The 19,211-nt window shown below is 41.0% G+C and overlaps 1 protein-coding gene across 6 annotated transcripts in view; it reads right to left on the minus strand.

Moving 5' to 3' along the window:
• The window catches only part of CADPS2 (calcium dependent secretion activator 2), a 458,085-nt gene that overhangs the window by 27,177 nt on the left and 411,697 nt on the right, over nt 1-19,211 (minus strand). For all 6 annotated transcript variants that reach the window (XM_066591847.1, XM_066591846.1, XM_066591844.1 and 3 more), the window contains one exon: nt 12,891-12,998. In XM_066591847.1, the coding sequence (XP_066447944.1) occupies nt 12,891-12,998 (108 nt within the window). The remainder of the gene's footprint in view (nt 1-12,890; nt 12,999-19,211) is intronic.

Raw genomic sequence — 19,211 nt, forward strand, 5'->3', positions numbered from 1 at the left:
GTATGTATTCCTAATTGGTACTAACGTAAACTACAGGACATCCCGCAAAACGAGCCCTCACACAATTACGTCAACGTAAAAATAAAAAAGTTATTGCATGCAGAAGATGCAGCAGAAAATAATTTAAAAAAATTAAATGTTTAAAAAAAAATACAAGTATTACAGCAAAAAAAACATACAAGTTTGGTATCGTAGTAATCGTACTGACCCATTGAATAAAGTTATCATGTCATTATTGGTGCAGTTTGTGCGCCGTAGAAACAAGACGCACTGAAAGATGGTGGAATGTTGAGATGAGCGAGCATACTCGCTAATGGCAATTACTCGATCGAGCATTGCCCTTAGCAAGTACCTGCCCACTCGGAAGAAAAGATTTGGCTGCCGGCGGCGAGCGGGGAGCAGCGGGGGAGAGCAGGGGGCAACGGAGGGGAGATCTCTCTCTCTCTCCCCCCCCCCCGCTTCCCCCTGCTCACTGCCGCAACTCACCTCTCACCCGCGCCGGCAGCCGAACCTTTTCTTCCGAGCGGGGAGATACTTGCTAAGGACAATGCTCGATCTCGATCGAGTAATTGTCCTTAGCGAGTATGCTTGCTCATGTCTAGTGGAATGTCATTTTTGTTCATTTTACTTAGAATTTTGTAAAAGTTTTTCAGTACATTATATGGTATTTTAAATAGGGGGGAGGAAAAAGCGAAAAGGGGGGGGGGAAGGGGCCACATCATTAAGGGGTTAAATAGTGTACTAACTTCCTTCTCTGGGTCATTACGACGTAGGGATACCACATGTGTAATTTTGTTTTTAATTTTTTACAAAGTAAAAGGAGAAAGGTGGTGTTTTGGTGTTTTTTATTTTCTTTTACTTTTTAAAAAATATTTTTGTCCCTTTATAGGACTCCCACAGAGAGCCATCAGGATGCCCTGATCACATGTCGGGGGTCTGATGGTGACAGCCCTTTACATGCTGCGGTCACATTGACCGCGGCATGTAAAAGGTTAACACAGCAGAGATCTGAGGTTTTCTCCATTCTCTGCTGTAAGAGCTGATGCCCGGCTAGCCTCTGACAGCTCTCCCTGCCACATGGACCATCGGCCAGCTTCTGACAAATGACACATTTGTTAAAAAAATCTAGATCACAATTTTTTTCCAACTGCTTTGCATAAAATCATTCAAAAACAGTGGGGTCTAACTGCTCACTATTCCCCCAGATGAATGCATACAGTTGTCTAGTTTTCAAAATGGGGTCACTTGCTGGGGTTTTCTCTTGTTTTAGCAGCACAGTACCTCTATGAGCGTGCAATGGGGCCTGAAGGGTTTACCAACAAAATTTGTGTTCTGAATGTTTCTGGGTGCTCCTTTCATTTTGGGCCTCACCATGTGTCCACACCTAGAACTACAGCCACAATGGGCATATTTCTGAGCACTGAAGAAACAGGGGTATCAATTTTGTGGTGTATGTCTCAGTTTTCCTGTGCTCTACACACACACAAAAAAACTGCCTTTAAAAGGACACATTTGTGAAAAAAATTAAATTTTAATATTTCGTACATGATTTGCATTAATTCCTGCAAGAAAATGTGGTATAAAAATACCAACAGCGTGCCTCAATGAATAGCTTAAGGGGTCTGTTTTTCAAAATGGGGTCATATTTTGGGTGATTATCAGTCCGACACCTGTGAGCTTCTGCAAATATTGGTTGATGTATAAAAATAAAATGTACTTCAAAATTTTATTAATTAGTGTTAGATTTTAAAGTCTCCTAAATTCGGCAAATACAAAAAAATTACAAATAGGTTTTCAAAATAAAGTAAACAGATGGAGAGATCTATTGGATTTTAAAAATTGTATAGTATATATATATACAAACGTGATATACAGCTGCAGAAAATAGGAAAACACGACAATTTTTACAAAATTTGGTACTTTCAATAAAAATTGCAAATTGTATCAATCTACTTTTGCCACCAAAATGAAGTACAACATGTGTCGAAAAAACAATGTCATAATTACTTGGATATGCAGATATCGTAAAGGGTTAAGGCCCAATTAGACACAACGATTATCGCCCAAAATTTGCTCAAAAGCCATTGTTTAGGTGATAATTATTGTTTATCTTGTGCCCGTCGCGCAGTTTTCGCTAACGATTCACTCATTGTTGTCTTTCAGTCCGCTTAAAATCCGTCATTCGGCTGTTTGCTTCTCATTTGGTTAAAATGACATTCGTTCAGTGACTCACTGTAGCGTTCAATACAAAAACTACACAACTATATTACAACGACTGAAAAGCCCCGCCGCTATGTCTTTTTTCCATTGATTTTCGTTAGGTTAAAAACGTCCATCTTTAAAAGCAAAAACATCACTTAATTTTATCATTAAAGTGAAAATTGGGTGATCATCTATGGGTCTACATGGGGCATTATTCTTTGTTAAAGTAGCACATGCCAGATTTCCAAAATTTGGCTTGGGGTTAACATTATATTCAGCTTTTGTCACTGCTGATTTCCTCCTCCTCCTGTAGCATTACATACCGTATTTTTCGCTTTATAAGACACACTTTTTCCGCCTCTAAAGCGGGGGGGAAAAGTTCCTGTGTCTTATAAAGCAAATGTGGCGAAAATTCGTTCCGATCGCCATTTTTAGCGCGATCGCGAATTTAACGCGCGGACGCAATTTATTTGGCGCGATTGCGCGTTAAATTCGCGATCGCGTGAACAAATGTGCGATCAGTTAGAAAATTTCTCCCCTCCTGTCAAAAAAAAAATCAGTACTCACCTCCCCTGGCGTTCTGCGGCGCTGCTGCAGGCTGTCGCTCCCTCCTGGTCCCCGGCAGAGCATTGCTTTCTGGACGCAGGGCTTGAAATCCCCTCCTCCAGAAAGCTAATACTGTGATTCACTAACACATGCCATCAGCCAATCACAGCCATTCAATGACATCATTGAATGGCTGTGATTGGCTAACACACGTGCGCCTTCAGCCAATCACAGTATTAGCTTTCTGGAGGTGGGGATTTCAAGCCCTGCGTCCAGAAAGCAATGCTCTGCCGGGGACCAGGAGGGAGCGACAGCCTGCAGCAGCGCTGCAGAACGCCGGGGGAGGGGAGTACTGATTTCCCCCCCCCCCTATTTTCCCGCTCTAAAACAGGGGTGCGTCTTATAGACCGGTGCATCTTATAAGGCGAAAAATACGGTACTTAAAATCCACAGCATTTATAGTACAAGCCATGTGGGTGAGATTTTAAGAAATGCAGATTTTCAGTGCGGATTTAATATCTTCAAACAAGGAGGTGAAATCTGTGTCTAAATCTACAATGGCTTAAAACACGCTCAGACCGATCAAGCACAGTGCAACTCTATATTATAGGAACTGACAATGTAGTATTGCATGTGTCATGGTTTTTAGGAGTACATGTCATGAGACATATGTACTCTAAATATCTACAACATATCCCAAATGTCAATGATAGATATGCAGCGTTACAATTACAAGGGATGAGTTGGAAGACATTAAGGGCTCGGTCAGACATGCAATTTTTTTGCGCGCCTATGTGCCCAAAAATATGCGCTCCACGGATGTGCAAAATGCATGTGTCTGAAGCTCCAGGTTTTTTGTTTTTTTTTTACATGTGCCCAAAATAGTGTGTGCAGGCCTTCAACGGGCAAAATTTCAGATGCCTGTTCACTGGAGCAGCTGTGCTTCTAGAAGCGCAGCAGCTCCATGAAGGTCCCCTCATCACTGAGCACTGTGACAGCACTGTCAGAGTGTTTAGTGATGATGGGACTCCCTGTGAACACAAAAATATCTCCTGCCACAGCTGTGGCAGAGGACTGTGATGCTACCCCATTGCTTTCAATGGAGCCGGCACTGCTGGCGCCCTATTAAAACCAATGAGATAAAGGCAAACCCTGCAGCTATGATTTTCGGGGGGTGGCTTGAAATAGAAGCCCTACCACGAAAATCATCCCTAGCTGTTAAAAAAACAAAAAAAACTCACGTACATGCTCTGTCTGGCTCTTCTCCCCATCTGTCTTCATCTGTATTCTGGTGGCTGGGGACAGAAAGCAGTGCCTCTGATTGGCTGAGCGTTGTGACCAATCTGAGGCAGCGCTCAGCTGTCATTCAATAAATGGCTGAGCGCTGCCTCTGATTGGTCACAGTTCTCAGCCAATCAGAAGCAGCGTTTTTTGGAGGTGGGGATTTTTCAATCCCCGGCCACCAGAATACAGATGGAGACTTACAGGGATGGAGAGAAAAGTCGGACAGTGCATCTAGGTGAGTTAATTTTGTTTTTTGTTTTTTTTAACAGCTAGGGATGATTTTGGGGGTAGGGCTTACATTTCAAGCCATCCTTCGAAAATCATTGCTGCAGGGGTTACCTTCATCCCATCACTTTCAATGGGGTAGCAGCAGCGCTGGCCCCATTGAAAGCAATGGGATAGCATCGCAGTCCTCAGTGACAGGGGATTCTTTCATTCCCACTGCAGACCCCTCATCACTGAACACTGTGACAGTGCTGTCACAGTGTTCAGTGATGAGGGGACTCCCCTGTGGGGATTAATGGAGCCCTCCGGGATTAATACAGGGATTAATACAGCCCTCCTCTCATCCCTTGTCACCTCTGTAACAGCACACGATGTCTTTAACCCCTTCATGACATGGCCTATTTTGGCGTTGAGGACCAAGCGATTTTTTGGTATTTTTCCATCTCCATTTTTCAAAAGCCATAACTTTTTTATTTTTCCGTGGACGCGGCCGTATAAGGGCTTGTTTTTTGCGTGGCGAACTGTAGTTTTTAATCGATGCCAATTTTGGGTACATAGACTATATTGTAAATTTTTTTTTTTTTTTTTTAATGATAGCAGAGAGAGAAAACGCATCAATTCTGCCATAGATTTTTTTATTTTTTTTTTACACCGTTAATCATGCAGCATAAATGAGACTTTCCATTTTTTCTGCAGACCGGTACGGTTACAACGATACCAAAATTCTAAAAATTTTTTTAGGTTTTCCCACTTTTCTGCAATAAAAACCCTTTTTTTTGGAAATCTTTTTTCTATTCTAAATTGCTGCATTCAAAGTCACGTAACTTTTTTATTTTTTGATGTACAGAGCTCTATGAGGGCTTATTTTTTGCGAGACGAGCTGTAGATTTTATTGGTACCATTTTGGCGTACATACGACGTTTTTGATCACTTTTATTGCGTTTTTAGTGAGGCAAAATGCTAAAAATGAGCATTTTGCCTCAGTTTTTTAGCTTTTTTTTTAGCGTTTTTTTCGGTGCACAGTCAAAAGCATGTGCAACTTATTGTACGCATCGTTACGGACGCGACAATACCAAATATGTGGGGTTTTATTTTTTTTTTACCTTTTTTTATGCTAATCTGAGAAAAAGCATAAAAAATGGTTTTTTTACTCTTTTTTTTTACATTTTTTTTAATTCATTTTTTAAATCTTTCTTTTTTTTATACTGTTTGTGTCCCTCTGAGGGACTTTAACCACTGCCCTGATGATCGCTGGTATAAGGCATGGCAGAGCTACTGCTCTCCCATGCCTTATCGCTCATACAGCGATCTCAGGCATAGGCAATACAGGACGCCAGTGTCTGGCATCCTGTTGCCATGGTGACAGGCCGGGCTCTCGCGATGACATCGCGAGAGCCGGCCGGAGACACAGAGGGAGCCGCGCTCCCGCTGTGAACTCTTCCCCTGCCGCGATCTACTTAGATCGCGGCAGGGAAGGGGTTAAAAGTGGCGGGCGCATCTCCGATGTCCCCCCGCTGCTGCAGCGAGACGCCGGCTGTGACTGACAGCCGGCTCCCGCTGCGACTGACAGCCGGCTCCCGCTGCGGGATAGCGCTGGATCACATATGATCCAGCGCTATCTCCAGGACGTAAGTTTACGCCCTGTTGCGGGAAGTACCCCGCTCCCAGGACGTAAACTTACGCCCTGCAGCGGGAATGGGTTAAACACAGCATGGACCTTAACGGCACGCATCTCCTGTCTTTTGCAGGTGCAATTATTTTGTGCCTCTAAAAAACGGACATGTGAACACTTCATAGGAAACCAATAGTTCTAATAGATGCAATTTGTTTTGCGCACATAGGCGCGCAAAAAAAAAAAGCTCTTCTGGCTGCGGCCTAAAGGAAACCATTTACAATTTATATTATTAAGGTTGTACATCCATTTACACATCACTAATATAATATATAAGATGCCTTGTTATTGCTTAAGATATTTAAAAATCCAGCACTGAAAAGTGACTTGATAAGATATTATATAGCTGCGGCCAGAATACGATGAAACACATACCAGCTCATTAGGATTCAACAAGTCATGCTCACACTATTGTTCCAATAGAAAGAAACACTATAATCCATCTTAAGGCAGTCTCCTACAAGATAAATTCACAGTTGGAGATCACCATATCCTGAAAATCTGTGTTTTCTTCCATTCCTACTTCATGTTCACACATTATTAAGACAGGAAACATTCGCTGATAAATTTGCAGCAGTTCTAAATCAAAGCAAAAAATTGTTAATATGGTGTTTTACTATCCTGTAAAAGTGCCAGCTGGATGGATACATTATTTTTTCTACCCCGCAGGACATCAAAGCTTTCATAACATAATTATTTTCACACATCCAAAACAGAATATTAATACAAATTAAAACTGGTTCTGAAGCTTTTTTACACACACACATATATATTATATACATATAGGCACACGTTACTGTAAGCCATATGGGACTAGACAAAGTCTTATAGGATTCTGCCCTCTAACACTGTATGAAGCAGTAGCCTAAGATCCCACCTGTCCAGGAGTTTCTAAGCAACTTGAATACAACAAAACAGCTCACAGAAATGAAACACAAGTATTGTGATTATAACCAGGCCTCTAGGGGTAAATATGTCAGGCATGTGCAATTCAGAATGGCTATATTCAGAATAGACTGCCTACCCTCGTGAGGTACAGTATCTTTGCCATCGACTTCTATTGCAAAACTGACAGAAAAGTGGGGCAAATTGCAATTTTCTATCTTGTAAAAAAAAAAAAAATAGGATCCATATTTATTACAAGAAAAAGAAAAAAAAAAGGTCACCTCAACAAGTGGGACACGTGATGTAGTGTAAGAACAGCCTAAGGCCATTAGACAGAACGGCCGAGTGTAGAATGCATTCACAATGATAATACATACAAGGATATTTTGTTATATCTTGCCCATGTAAGACCGATTTCACACAACCAAGAACATCGTGCAAGATTTGTGCGCTGCGAGACCCACAAATCTCACATGAATATGGACCCCATCCTTTTGAATGAAGTTATATACTGAGAGATGTCATATACGTCGCTGCATGTCCTATTTTTCTGCCTTCCTTGGAACGCATTGCATTGTCCATTGTTTCAATGGAACAGTAAAACACACCGCAGTGCGAGGTTTGCCATTGAAACCATGGGAAACATTTGCCGATGCTCTTCCGGAGGATCGCTACTTTACTAAAGTGATGGGAGGCATTTTTTACCTAAAAATGCCTTACATTGCATTAAAAATGCATGTTGGCGAGTGCGATTCCAGGCTGAGTTTCTCAGCCCAAGATCGTGGTTGACCGGGTGTAGGTTGCCTAATAGGGTGATGGCGTGGGTTAAGTCATGTTCAGGTCTCTGTAGGAGGTTCTGTTCAAAGCCTTTGGTACAGATCTGGCACAAAACCTGGGATGAAATAGCGCAGCATTCTGCACCATTCTATGCAGGAAAATGCTGGAAGCCCAGCAGACCGTATAAGAGTCACTGATGTCCAAGAGAGACTATTCAGATCTGCCATGTGTTGGGTCAGGCAGTTCCGCTATTTTCATTGTTTAGCTCCTATGACAGAAAAACGCCTGTGTGAAAGAAGCCTTATCTATATGTGCTGATGGGTAAGGAGGGGAATTTACTCAGCAAAAATTAGAACTGGCCACTCCTCTCCCCCAAAACATACTTTGATCTAGCTATTAACCCCTTAACAACCATCCATATGTCTTTTGATGGCAGTCGCTAAGGGGCTTTATTCTGGTGCTCCCTCTTTTTACAGCAGCTGCATCAAGAGACTAACACAGGTCTCCCGTGCAAGGGAGAGTGGGTGCTCAGCTGTTGGATAACAGCTTTGCACCTGTTCAAACAGCGGGAACCAGAGAAACTTTCAATGCCCGCTATTAACCCATTACATGCCGTGCTCAGTGCGACTGTGGCATGAAAAATCCTGACAGATGGAGGGAGTCATATGGCCTCTGGGTGCCAGCTATGGTGGCCTATAAGGCTCAGCCTCAGGCTGAGCTTCATAGGTTTTATAATACGATGCTATACTGAAGAATAGTAGTGAATTAGAGGAGTGATAAAACATGGTGATATTCAAGTCCCATAGTCGGCCAAAAAATAAAAAGTTTAAGTATTAAAAAAATAATATAAATAAAAAAGCATTAAAAAACCCTTTTACTATATATATATATATATATAGTGCACATCATGAAAAAAAAAATACAAAAACATGGCGAAAATAGCTAATTTTAGCTATCTCACCTTACAAAAAACGGAATACAAAGTGATTAAAACATCACATGGATCAACAAATGTACCATTAAAAAGTGCAACTCATCTGGCAAAAAAACCCTTACACAGCACCACCGACAAAACAAAAAACATGTTAGGGGGGTTTCTGAATGCAGAAAAAAAACGTTAATTTTATTAAAGTGTGAAAAAGTTGCAGAAAAAAAAATGCTTACATTTGGTATTGGCATAATTGTACTGGCCTGCAGAATTAATTTAACATATTATTTATACTGTTTGGTGAACACCATTAAAAATTTTTAAAAAATGCAAGAATTGCAGATTTTGTTGATTTTGCCTCTAGAAAAAAATGAAATAAAAAGCAATCAGAATGTTACATGCACTCAAAAATTGGATGAAGGAAGACTAAAGTTAATCCCACAAAAAACAAGTCCTTATAGAGCTCAGTTAATGGAAAAAGAAAAATGTTATTTTTTAGGCCTCTTTAAAACTGCGCTTCCCTGCGATATCATGATTTTGTGTCGTGCGACTCTGTAGCGCTCTTTTGCTGGGATTTTTTGGGGTCTTGAAATATAAGCCCTACCCTGAAAATAAGTCCTGGCTGCATAAAAAAAACAAAAAAAACCCATCACCTAGCAGACGCTGTCCGTGCAGCCACACTTCTCGCAGGTCCCCGACACACTTGCTTGTAGTTTTCCACTAGCGCTTCCTGGTCAGGGGTCCAAATACCAGGAAGCACTGGCTCTGATTGGTTCTCAAGCGTCCCGGCTCAGCCAATCACTGCAGCGCTTGATGAACCAATCACAGCCATCAATGGAGCTGCCCACATAACAGCAATGAGCTGCCAGTATTCATAACACAGAGAGGACTTGGATGAGAGCTTAATTGCGGCTGGACTATCCTCCACACTCCGGGTCCTGTAATGACTACGCGGTCTGTCTACATCTTAGACATGCCACAGCTATGCGTCCCCTATTCACACCTTTCTTAGAAAAAGCCCTGAATTTGCAAGAAGAAATGTTTGGACATTGTCTGCATGTGAGCCTTGGTACATTGCATTTAAAGGGAATATTCAGACTTAAAGGAGTTGTGCTAACACTCCAGGAAATAAGTGTCTGATCAGTAGCAGTCTGATCACTGGGACCCCCACCACGATTACTCTACATAGAAAATTAATGGAGTGGCAGCACACATGATCGACTGCCGCTTCATTCTTTTTTTTTGGAGGGGGTAAATGAGGTATCTGGAATGCCCTTTTTCATGTGATCAATGGGCATACCAGACACTTATCTCCTTTTCCTGTGAAACAGGAGTAGTCCTAGAGTTCCACAGCTCTAATATTCTGTATGTATTTTGTAGGGGCATTGAGCTCACGGGACAGCCATCTTTCCTCCACCTTGATGGATGGCCGCACACATTAACCACATCCAGGCCCAGAATTTTGTACGAGCTGGGTGAAACCCCTCTTTTATTGCAAAACAGTATCACATTCTTTACACTACTGTTAAACCGTCACAGTGTACACTTTATCAAAACATCCCTGGCCGTAAATAACAGGGATTCCCTCTCTACATACAGGCCTAATGCCTTAAAATAATTTCCATCAAACCATACCCTTCCCAATTCTGTTCAGCCAGAAACAACCCCCTTTCCAAAGCTCCAGATATCTTCTCTAATATTGTTTGCAGAGACAATTTCTTCCTTTAAGACTTTTTCAGTTTTCGCAAACTGTTCATAGTTTCCAGGTTACCTTCTAAGTATAGCTTGACATACTTTGTTGCTTGCAACTCTTTCTTAAGTTCCAGAACTTTCTTTTTAGAATCCTTTTTGGTGCTAACCAAGTCTTGCCTTTCCATGCGCAATGACTTGTTGCGCTTTTCTAACTCAACCTTTTCTTCAAGAGCCTCCTCCATCTGTACTCTCGCTTGGAGCAACACATCTTCCCTTTGTCTTAGGTTTGTACGAAGGCCAAGCTTTTGGTGAGTTTCTTCTTGCAATAGTTGCTGAGAATCTTAAACCTGAGATTCGACCCTTTTCCTCCTGTGTTCAGAGACACATTTGCCTACCTTCACCTCATTGGTCAACTCATTACACTCACTTTCCAGAGGCAGTTTGTCCTTTTCCAAGTTTCCTTTCACCTTTTTAAATTGCTCTAGGTGTTTGGACAGTTCTTCCACTTCTGGGGCATGTTACTGTCTTAGTTCCTGGATTTGGGCTTCATGTATTTCTCCCAAATCCCTTTTTGTTTGGCTGCCTTGCTTTGAGCCACTCTCACCGATTCCAGTTCTTGTTGTTCACTTATTTGTGATTCGGGCCTCTTTAACACAGACGACAAGAATATTGGTGCTACAAAACTGCGGCGATATCGCAGCTTTGTAACATTAGCTATGCATTTTTCTTGTGAAAAATCGTGCATCGCCTTGCTGCTGCCAGTGATTTTATCACGACAAGCTTAAGCCCTCCCCCTAAAATAAGCCTTAGCTGAACTCCCTGAAACATAAAAAGGGAATACTTACCTAAAAGGCTCGGTCCAGATCCTCCCCCTGCTCTCTGGAGCTCAGCTGGACGTCCTGCAGTCCTTGTTTGCCTATAGAGGATCACTTCCAGGTTGCGAGTTTCAAAAATCCCACCTCCAGGAAGCGATAGTTCTGATTGGTTCATTGAGTGCTACTCAGCCAATCAGAGGCATCGCTTCCTGGAGGCAAGATTTTTGAATCCTGCAACCAGGATGTGATCTTCTGTGGGTGAACGAAGACTGCAGGACACATGGTGGAGCTCCGGGCAGTAGCAGGAGGACCCAAACCATGCTTGCTAGGTAAGTTGTTTTTTTCTGGCAATGCAACTGGGGCTTATTTTAGGGGTAAGGAAAATCACAAGTTTGTAAGATGCAATGCAATAAACAATGAGGCTCCATAGGAAAAAATGGGCTACAAAACATTGCAATTTGCGGCAAAATATAGCATGTGCTGCAATTTTCTTTTCTCGCAACATAGTATCAGTGTAAACATTGCTAATGTGAAGGAACCCAATGAACGCATTGGGCTTCACATACATGCAAATTATAGCGTTGTTGCATCACGCGAAAAATCACGTGATTTTGACGCCTGTGTGAAAGCGACCTTAAGCTCACTAATTTTCTTCAGAGCCACATTCTTTTGTGCAGACTCTTCCTCTACTCTTGATAGGGCAGCATGTAATTCTTCAATGTCTTGCTTGCACTGAGCAGTTCACTATTCCAGCAATAATCTGTGATTAGCTTCAGCTTTGGCTAATCTTCTGAGGTGCTCATTCTCCTTTAAGATGACCTCAACTACTGTCTTTAATCGGGCGATTTCAGTGATGTCAGCCTGCTTTTCATTCAGGATCCTTCCTGTTTCCTCTTCTGCTAGTAGCCTTTGTCTCTTTGCCTCTCCTGCAATTAGATGCAAGCTGGTGGGTTTCCTTTTTCAACTGCCCATAATATCTTTTATTTGCAGCTTGACATGCTTCTTCTGCAACCATTTTAGCCTTCAAAAGAATATCCATGTTAGCATGCATCAGGATAAGTTCCTCTTGAACTCTGAGCAGCTGTTCCCCTTCTTGTCCATTTTGGACATCATGTTCTTCCCTGGCTCCATCTTCTGTCTTCAGAGAAGCATCATCTTCTTCTTATCTGTAGGAACAGCGGACATTTGGAAGCCACTAACAACTATATTAGTTTCACAGGAAACTATACTGACAACACCTCTCTCTAGTTGGCCTTTACCCATAGAACTACATGCAATCCTTTCGTTATTTTAATGCCAAACCACTAGGGGCATACTTAAGCTAATTTCCCCATGGGCTGTGGCTGAGCTTTCTGTACCAGCCTGTTTACACTCTGCAATAGTTTCATAGATTATAAACAAATTTTGAGCGATAATGGTTACATGTAAATGGGCTAGAAGTAAAAAAAGCCAACAGAATCAACTACAGATAATATCTACAGTCATTTTAGCATAGTAGTAGAAAGACTTTTCAAGGACTTCAACTGCCAGTAAGAGAAACTGTTTTTGGCCAAAGCTATAGAGACAAAAAGAATAGAGAGAAGAAGGGTAATTTGGAGAGAAAGATGGAATGAAGCATCACATCGCTTAGTGTAGGTATCAGAAATTTTGGTCTGAAAGGCAGCTACAAGCAGCAGTGAAGCATGGTACCTTGGTTAGCACCATAGCACCAGCAAATCTCTTGATTTACCATAAACATACATACTGAAATATTGTGCAAATATTATCATTTCACATAATCAAAGTAAGGTGATTAGTAACATGTGGTAAAAGATTACAATTCCAGGTAGTAACTACTCAAGCATCATAAACCAGAATCACTTACGTCAAACAACTTTTCTATATACAGTTCTTCATTGACTTTTTCACGCAGGATATCTTGATTTTGTCGCACAAATGTTATGTAGGTATCTGCAAGGTCCATTCCAGGCTTCTGAAAGGCAAAACATTTATTACTATCACAATAATTAAAGAATCATTTTACAAGTAACAAACTAAATAGAATCAACTGGTTTATAATGGTTCCTTTACAACTGAAATAATTCCAGTTTCTAAACTATATACACAAAGGGTTTAGGGTTCTTGCCAAAAGCTGCAAACTGACAAATTACGCTTTCTAAGACACTAGGAGACTGCATGTAACACTCGTTAATGCAACTACTGCGTTAATCTGCAGAAGTTCAGGTTATGGACTGTAAAACAAAAAACCTTTTGGCCTGGTGTAATAAATAAATTATTCAAAACTGCCTAGGAAGCCAAACTATTGTGCATCCACAGTGGGAACAGAGGGAGCTAAATAAATTAACGAAGAATAAAAAATAAATTACAAAACTCAACATTCAAGACCCAGACAACATTGTTGATTTTTAAATAGAGCAAATAATTTAAAGGGCATGATGTTCCACAAGTGATTAGCCTTTCAGTGGGCCATTACAACTATCCTTTTATTAGATCAACTTAAAATGAACAAGTGGGTCAAGGAAAGAAAGGAAAAAAAACCCTGAAAACCGAAGATGTGTTCCAACAGATTACCATATTATTCCAACAGTTATATAGGTGCTCTTTGATGCACCATCACATTGTTGGTATAGGAGAAGAGATGATCCAGACACCTCAGCTCCATATGTATACTTATTAGCCTGACACGTGTTAAAATTTCAGAGGCTCAAAACACTGGCCCCCTGACATGTTTCACTGACAAATAGCGTCATCAGGAAAATGGGAGCCCATCTAGATAGGGGGAACCGGACAGAGTATGAGTTACAGTGTGTACATTAAAGGGCTTGTACTAAGAACAACTTTTATCACCTACTCATAGGATAGATAATAAAATGTCTGGTTAACTTTTGAGACCCCACTGATCCCGAGAACAGGGGGTCTTGTGTCGCTTCTCATCACTGCAGAATTACTATGACCACCTACAGTGACTTCAGACTGAAAAAAGCAGTGGTGGCATATGTGCAGCATTGCTCCATTTATTTCAATGGGAAATAGCCAAGTACAAGTGCTCAGCCATCTCTGGCAGTCCTATTGAAAATGACTATGCATATGTGACCACCTCTTTAGTCCACAGTAAGAAAGCGAGGGGTGAGAGGGGACACAGGACCCTTGCTCTCAGAATCAGTAGGGGGTCTCAATGGTAAAATCCCCAACAATCGAGACTTTTACCACCTATTCTATGAATAGATGATAAAAGTTGTTACAACCAATTTAACACACTCTCTAGTTATAGAGTTCAAAGTTTTTGTGGGTGGGGGTAAGCCTAAGAAAGAAAGTAACGCACACTCCTTCACAGGAAAAAAAACCTAAATATAATTAATGACACTTTCCTCCTTAATTTAAAAGCATAAGCCTCACTCTTAACAACTTTTCAATGGTTTGTAGGAATGACAAAACTATTAAAACAACATTCAATTTATAAGAACTCTTATCAAAGTTGTAGTCTGTGCATTGGTTCCTCATTAGGTTATTTGCAAAACACATTATACTATGATCTACTTTGTACAAAACAAGCTCTTAACTAGTTCATAAAAAATCAGAACATGGGAAGCAAATAGCCAAGAATGGGGTCATTATTAACTTCAAGCAACTAAACCCCCAATGAGGGAAAAAAAAGAGAATCTATTTGCCTCATTGAAACAAATGAGTCTGAATGTGAGGCAGCCTAGAGATCTCATCTATTTTTTTCTATATTTAATATAAACTTTTTAAAACTTATTTTTGTCAAGAAAAGCGTAACCACCATGGGCTAGAATATGCATTTCTATTGATATGAGGTCAGAAACAGTGGTATGGTTGTAAAGGTGTAATTCTGTAGCTTTCACAAATTCATAGTCGAATCAGTTTGAGAAATGTAGCATCTGCTGCATTATTTACAAGTTTTAAAAATATGCCAGTTTATATGGCAAATAACAAAATTACTACTTTTATTTGGAGTAAAACTAAAACTATGAACTTGGCTCCATTTAAATTAAATATTAATGGCTCTCTTAAATTAAATATTAATGGCTCTCTTAAATTAAAACAATTTGCATTTCCAGAAATAGCAACATATGGTAAGATGATATCGTACCAACATATTTACAAAAAGACTGCTGTTGGATATAATAATAAAAATACCGTACACATTAGGAGCGATAGCAGCAGCTGGTGAGATCTGTAAATTACAACTATACTCCTTACAAACATTTTTATGCAGCCATGGGTCACGTCTATTCAGTGAATTTCACTGCAAAACACTAGACTTGGATTATTTTTGAACACTATTCGGTATTATGTATTGAAGTTATACTAAAAATGTTCAATGGAGATTACATAAAACGGAAAAGGACAGAACATATTTTCATATGAATCCTATCTAATAATTTACCATAAATGCTGAACGTCATAACGATCAGTAAGCTGTAATACATAGGTATGAAAGGTACATTTTGGTCTATAACAATTGCAAGATAAGAAAAACTGCAAAAAGAACTCATGAGCCCACTGCTGTGCACGAATGGAAGTATCAAAATGTCCTTGAGTGGTCTGGTAGTGCACTCATTGCCAAAAAATTCAAGCCCCTACAAGAAGTTGTCATATTGCTGCAAAACTCAACATGCACTTACATCTCAGGCAGTTATGCAAATGATTAGCATTGTGGCGTGATTAGATGAACGGTCTTGTCACCTAAGGCCCTAAAAATAGTTCCACTCTTGGTCTATAAAGAGGCTTGCAGAGGCTACTTGTGTGTAGCGGACCTCTTTTTCTGCTTGTCTAGAGATTGTTGACCACTAGACACCTCTACGACTCAAAGAGATGTCGCCCAGTTAACAGAGTTTGAGAAGGGCGTAGTATTCGAATGTGAGAAGCTGGATGGTTGTATTGATGAATTGCCCGACACCTGGACCATTCTGACCAGACTGCTAAGAATTGTTGAGACCAGTGGATGAGTGAGAGCAAGCACAGAAGGCAACTGGCCTCAGGACCCTCTTGACAGGCCACCAGTAAAGAGGATCGTCTGATTTTCCAAGAAGCAGATCCTACTGTTTCATTGTCCGTCATCCAGAAACAGGTGGCACAATCGTTACAGACCCCTGTGTCTGTTGGAACAATTTCCAGGTGCTTGGCTGAAGAGCATTTTGTCTCACAGCGCCCACTACGTGTACTGCCTTTGTCACCCACCATCGCCTCTGTTTACAGTGGTGTCATGTACAACGAAACTGGACCACTATGTAGTGGAACCGGGTTCTCTTCAGCGATAAATCCAGGTTTAGTTTCAGCACGGACGATGGCCATGTTTGCATTTGGAGACATAGGGTTGAGCGCCTCAATCCTGCCTTTGCTGTGGAGTGGCACATTGCCACCACTGCTAATGTAATGATCTGGGGGGCCATTGTATATGACAGTTGCTCACCCCTGAAAGTGGTAGGAGGGGCAATGAAAGCTCAACGACATATTCAGGACGTCCTGCAGCCACATGTGTTGCCTCTCATGACAGGACTTCCAAGAGGCATTTTCCAGTAGGATAATGCTCGGCCGCACACAGCGAGGGTGTCACAGGAATGTCTCCACAACATTGCCACACTTCAATGGCCTGCCTTGTCATAAGATTTCTCAATAGAACATATATCGGACCATTTGGGGTGCAAACTTTGACAGGCTATGAGTTTGCAGGATCCACAGGCTCAGTTACAGCAAATGTAGACTGATATGCCGCAGGATACCATATGGAACCTGTATGCCTCCATGCTCGCCATATCACATATTGTATCCAAGCTAGAGGCTGCAGGGTTTCTAGAGCCTCCCTTCACGTATTCCGTTTTTGGCAATAAATTATCCTTTTGCTCTGATATTGCAATCACTTACTTATATTAACGTTACAATTACATATAGAAAGTTTCATTCTATTCCTTCTAGGTGCTTGATTTTTTCGACAACGGGTGTCTTAACAAAAAAGTTATTTAATTCTAGACAATCGTTTCTATGCAATATTATGCATAAGGCTGCCTGTCCACTGGCGTTGTGAAATCCTGCGGTGGATCCCTGCCGCCCGATCTCCGATCTCCTATGACAGATGCGCAGACCAGCTCTCCGGCGCGAGCACGCCAGAGCGGCCCCATTCAACAGAACAGAAGACCAGACAGCGCAAGCGCGTCTAATCGAGGGAGAAGGCAGCTTTAGTCGGCGCCATGGAGACGGGGACGCCAGCACCGGAGGGGGTAAGTGTATAACTTCTGTATGGCCAATATTTAATGCACGATGTATATTACAAAGTGCATTTATATGGCCATACAGAAGTGCTTAACCCCACTTGCTGCCGCGTGACAACCCCTTTAAGGTTTTAAAGTATTTGGTTTACTCACAGACTAACAAAGGCGATTTTGAGTAAAAGTTGTTGAATAAAAGAAAAATAAAAACAAACTTGATGGTACCGGATTTCCTCTATAAGTCTCCTGCCATTAATCTCTCCCACTGTGCCGAAAAGGTGGATGTGACACAGAAACATTAATACACATCTTTTGAGAATGTCCTATGCTGGCTACTTTTTGGTCAGATGTTGGATGCATTACCTCTAATATTCATGGATTACTTATTACCAGTCTAAACTGCCCTTTCCCTCATTCACCCCTCTGATATACCCATCTTGTTTTACAAAAAAATGGTAGTCTGGCATTTGATTAATATGGCCTTTGCTTGCATCCTTGCTCTAAGGCGTCAGACAAAACTACCAACCATAAAACACTAGATCACCAGAGTACACGCGATACAGATGGAGGATTTCAGAGCAACACTATATAACCCAAAGGATACGTTCAATAGAACTTGGATTACCTTAATGGATTCCGCAGAATATAAAAAAATTATAGAGAGATCACCAGCCGCGCGTCCCTGGTTAACACCATTTGCTCACCTTGAACACATTTCACCTTTTTTTTTAAATCCTTTTCTTCTTTTTTTCAGATGAACACTACCACCTACTGCCAGCTCCCTTATTGGGAGCAAAAACAAAGGTTTGCTTTCAAGGATCTTTGCATCATTCTGAGAGATGTAATACTTGCTACATTTCAGTGCCATACAGTTAAGCCTTTAGATTTTTTTATTTGTTCTTTTACCTTCAGCCTGCATATTGACATAATATGATCTACTGAAACATTCTTTTACTAATTGCAAATGCTTATAAATAAAGAATTTTTAAAACACGTCAAAAAATGTGTAAGTTTGAAGGTAAATACACAACAGGGAATTTATCAATTGATTTGTGCCCCTCTTCAGCATAAAAAAGTTTTGGCACATGCAATATTCACATTCTGTATTCAGCACTTGTTAAAGGTAGAGAGAAATCTATGTGGGGTTTAGCTGAGTGCGAGTGGCCAAAAGTCCATCAAATTTTTTAAATGGCCAAAAAATGGTGGAAAATTGTTGCGAATCTATGCCTTCTCATATCAGGTACAGATTGCATTTTCTGACTGCACCACATTTATTAAGAGGCCCGCACCTTTAAATACATTTGGCACATCTGAAGTCAATCTGAACATGCTATGTATTTTATTTATTTAAACCTCTGCACTGTGTATGACAGCATGCAGGGGTAGCTATCAATCACTCATAGGACCACATGTTGGACCATTCCGCTCAGAAAGTGCAGAGTTTTAAATTAATAAGTTATACTGAATCTTTTCCAATAAAACTATATATTAATCTGCTCAGCATCTCCCGCTCTATAACATGATGCCTGCAGCTTAGACAGCATGTCTGAGATGACAGATTCCCTTTAACTCTGATGAACTTCAGTTTAAAAGTGGTGTATCAAATCCCATTCTTAAATAGTATTTCACTATACAGTGGTGCCTTGACATACAAGTTTAATCCATTCCGAGACCGAGCTCGTAAGCCAAAAAACTCGTATGTCAAAGCACTTTTCCCCATTGAAATGCACTGAAACGCCATTAATGACATGACTGAATGGCTGTGATTGGTTAACTCAGTGCCGGCTTTCATTGGCTGATGTAATGTTCAGTTAAAGGGGTTGTCCCGCGCCGAAACGGGTTTTTTTTTTTTTTCAACCCCCCCCCCCCCCCGTTCGGCGCGAGACAACCCCGATGCAGGGACCTAAAGAAAGCTTACCGGAGCGCTTACCTTAATCCCCGCGCTCCGGTGACTTCTA

This window comes from Eleutherodactylus coqui, chromosome 2 (assembly GCF_035609145.1).
Source record: "Eleutherodactylus coqui strain aEleCoq1 chromosome 2, aEleCoq1.hap1, whole genome shotgun sequence".
NCBI classification, from domain to species: Eukaryota; Metazoa; Chordata; class Amphibia; order Anura; family Eleutherodactylidae; genus Eleutherodactylus; species Eleutherodactylus coqui.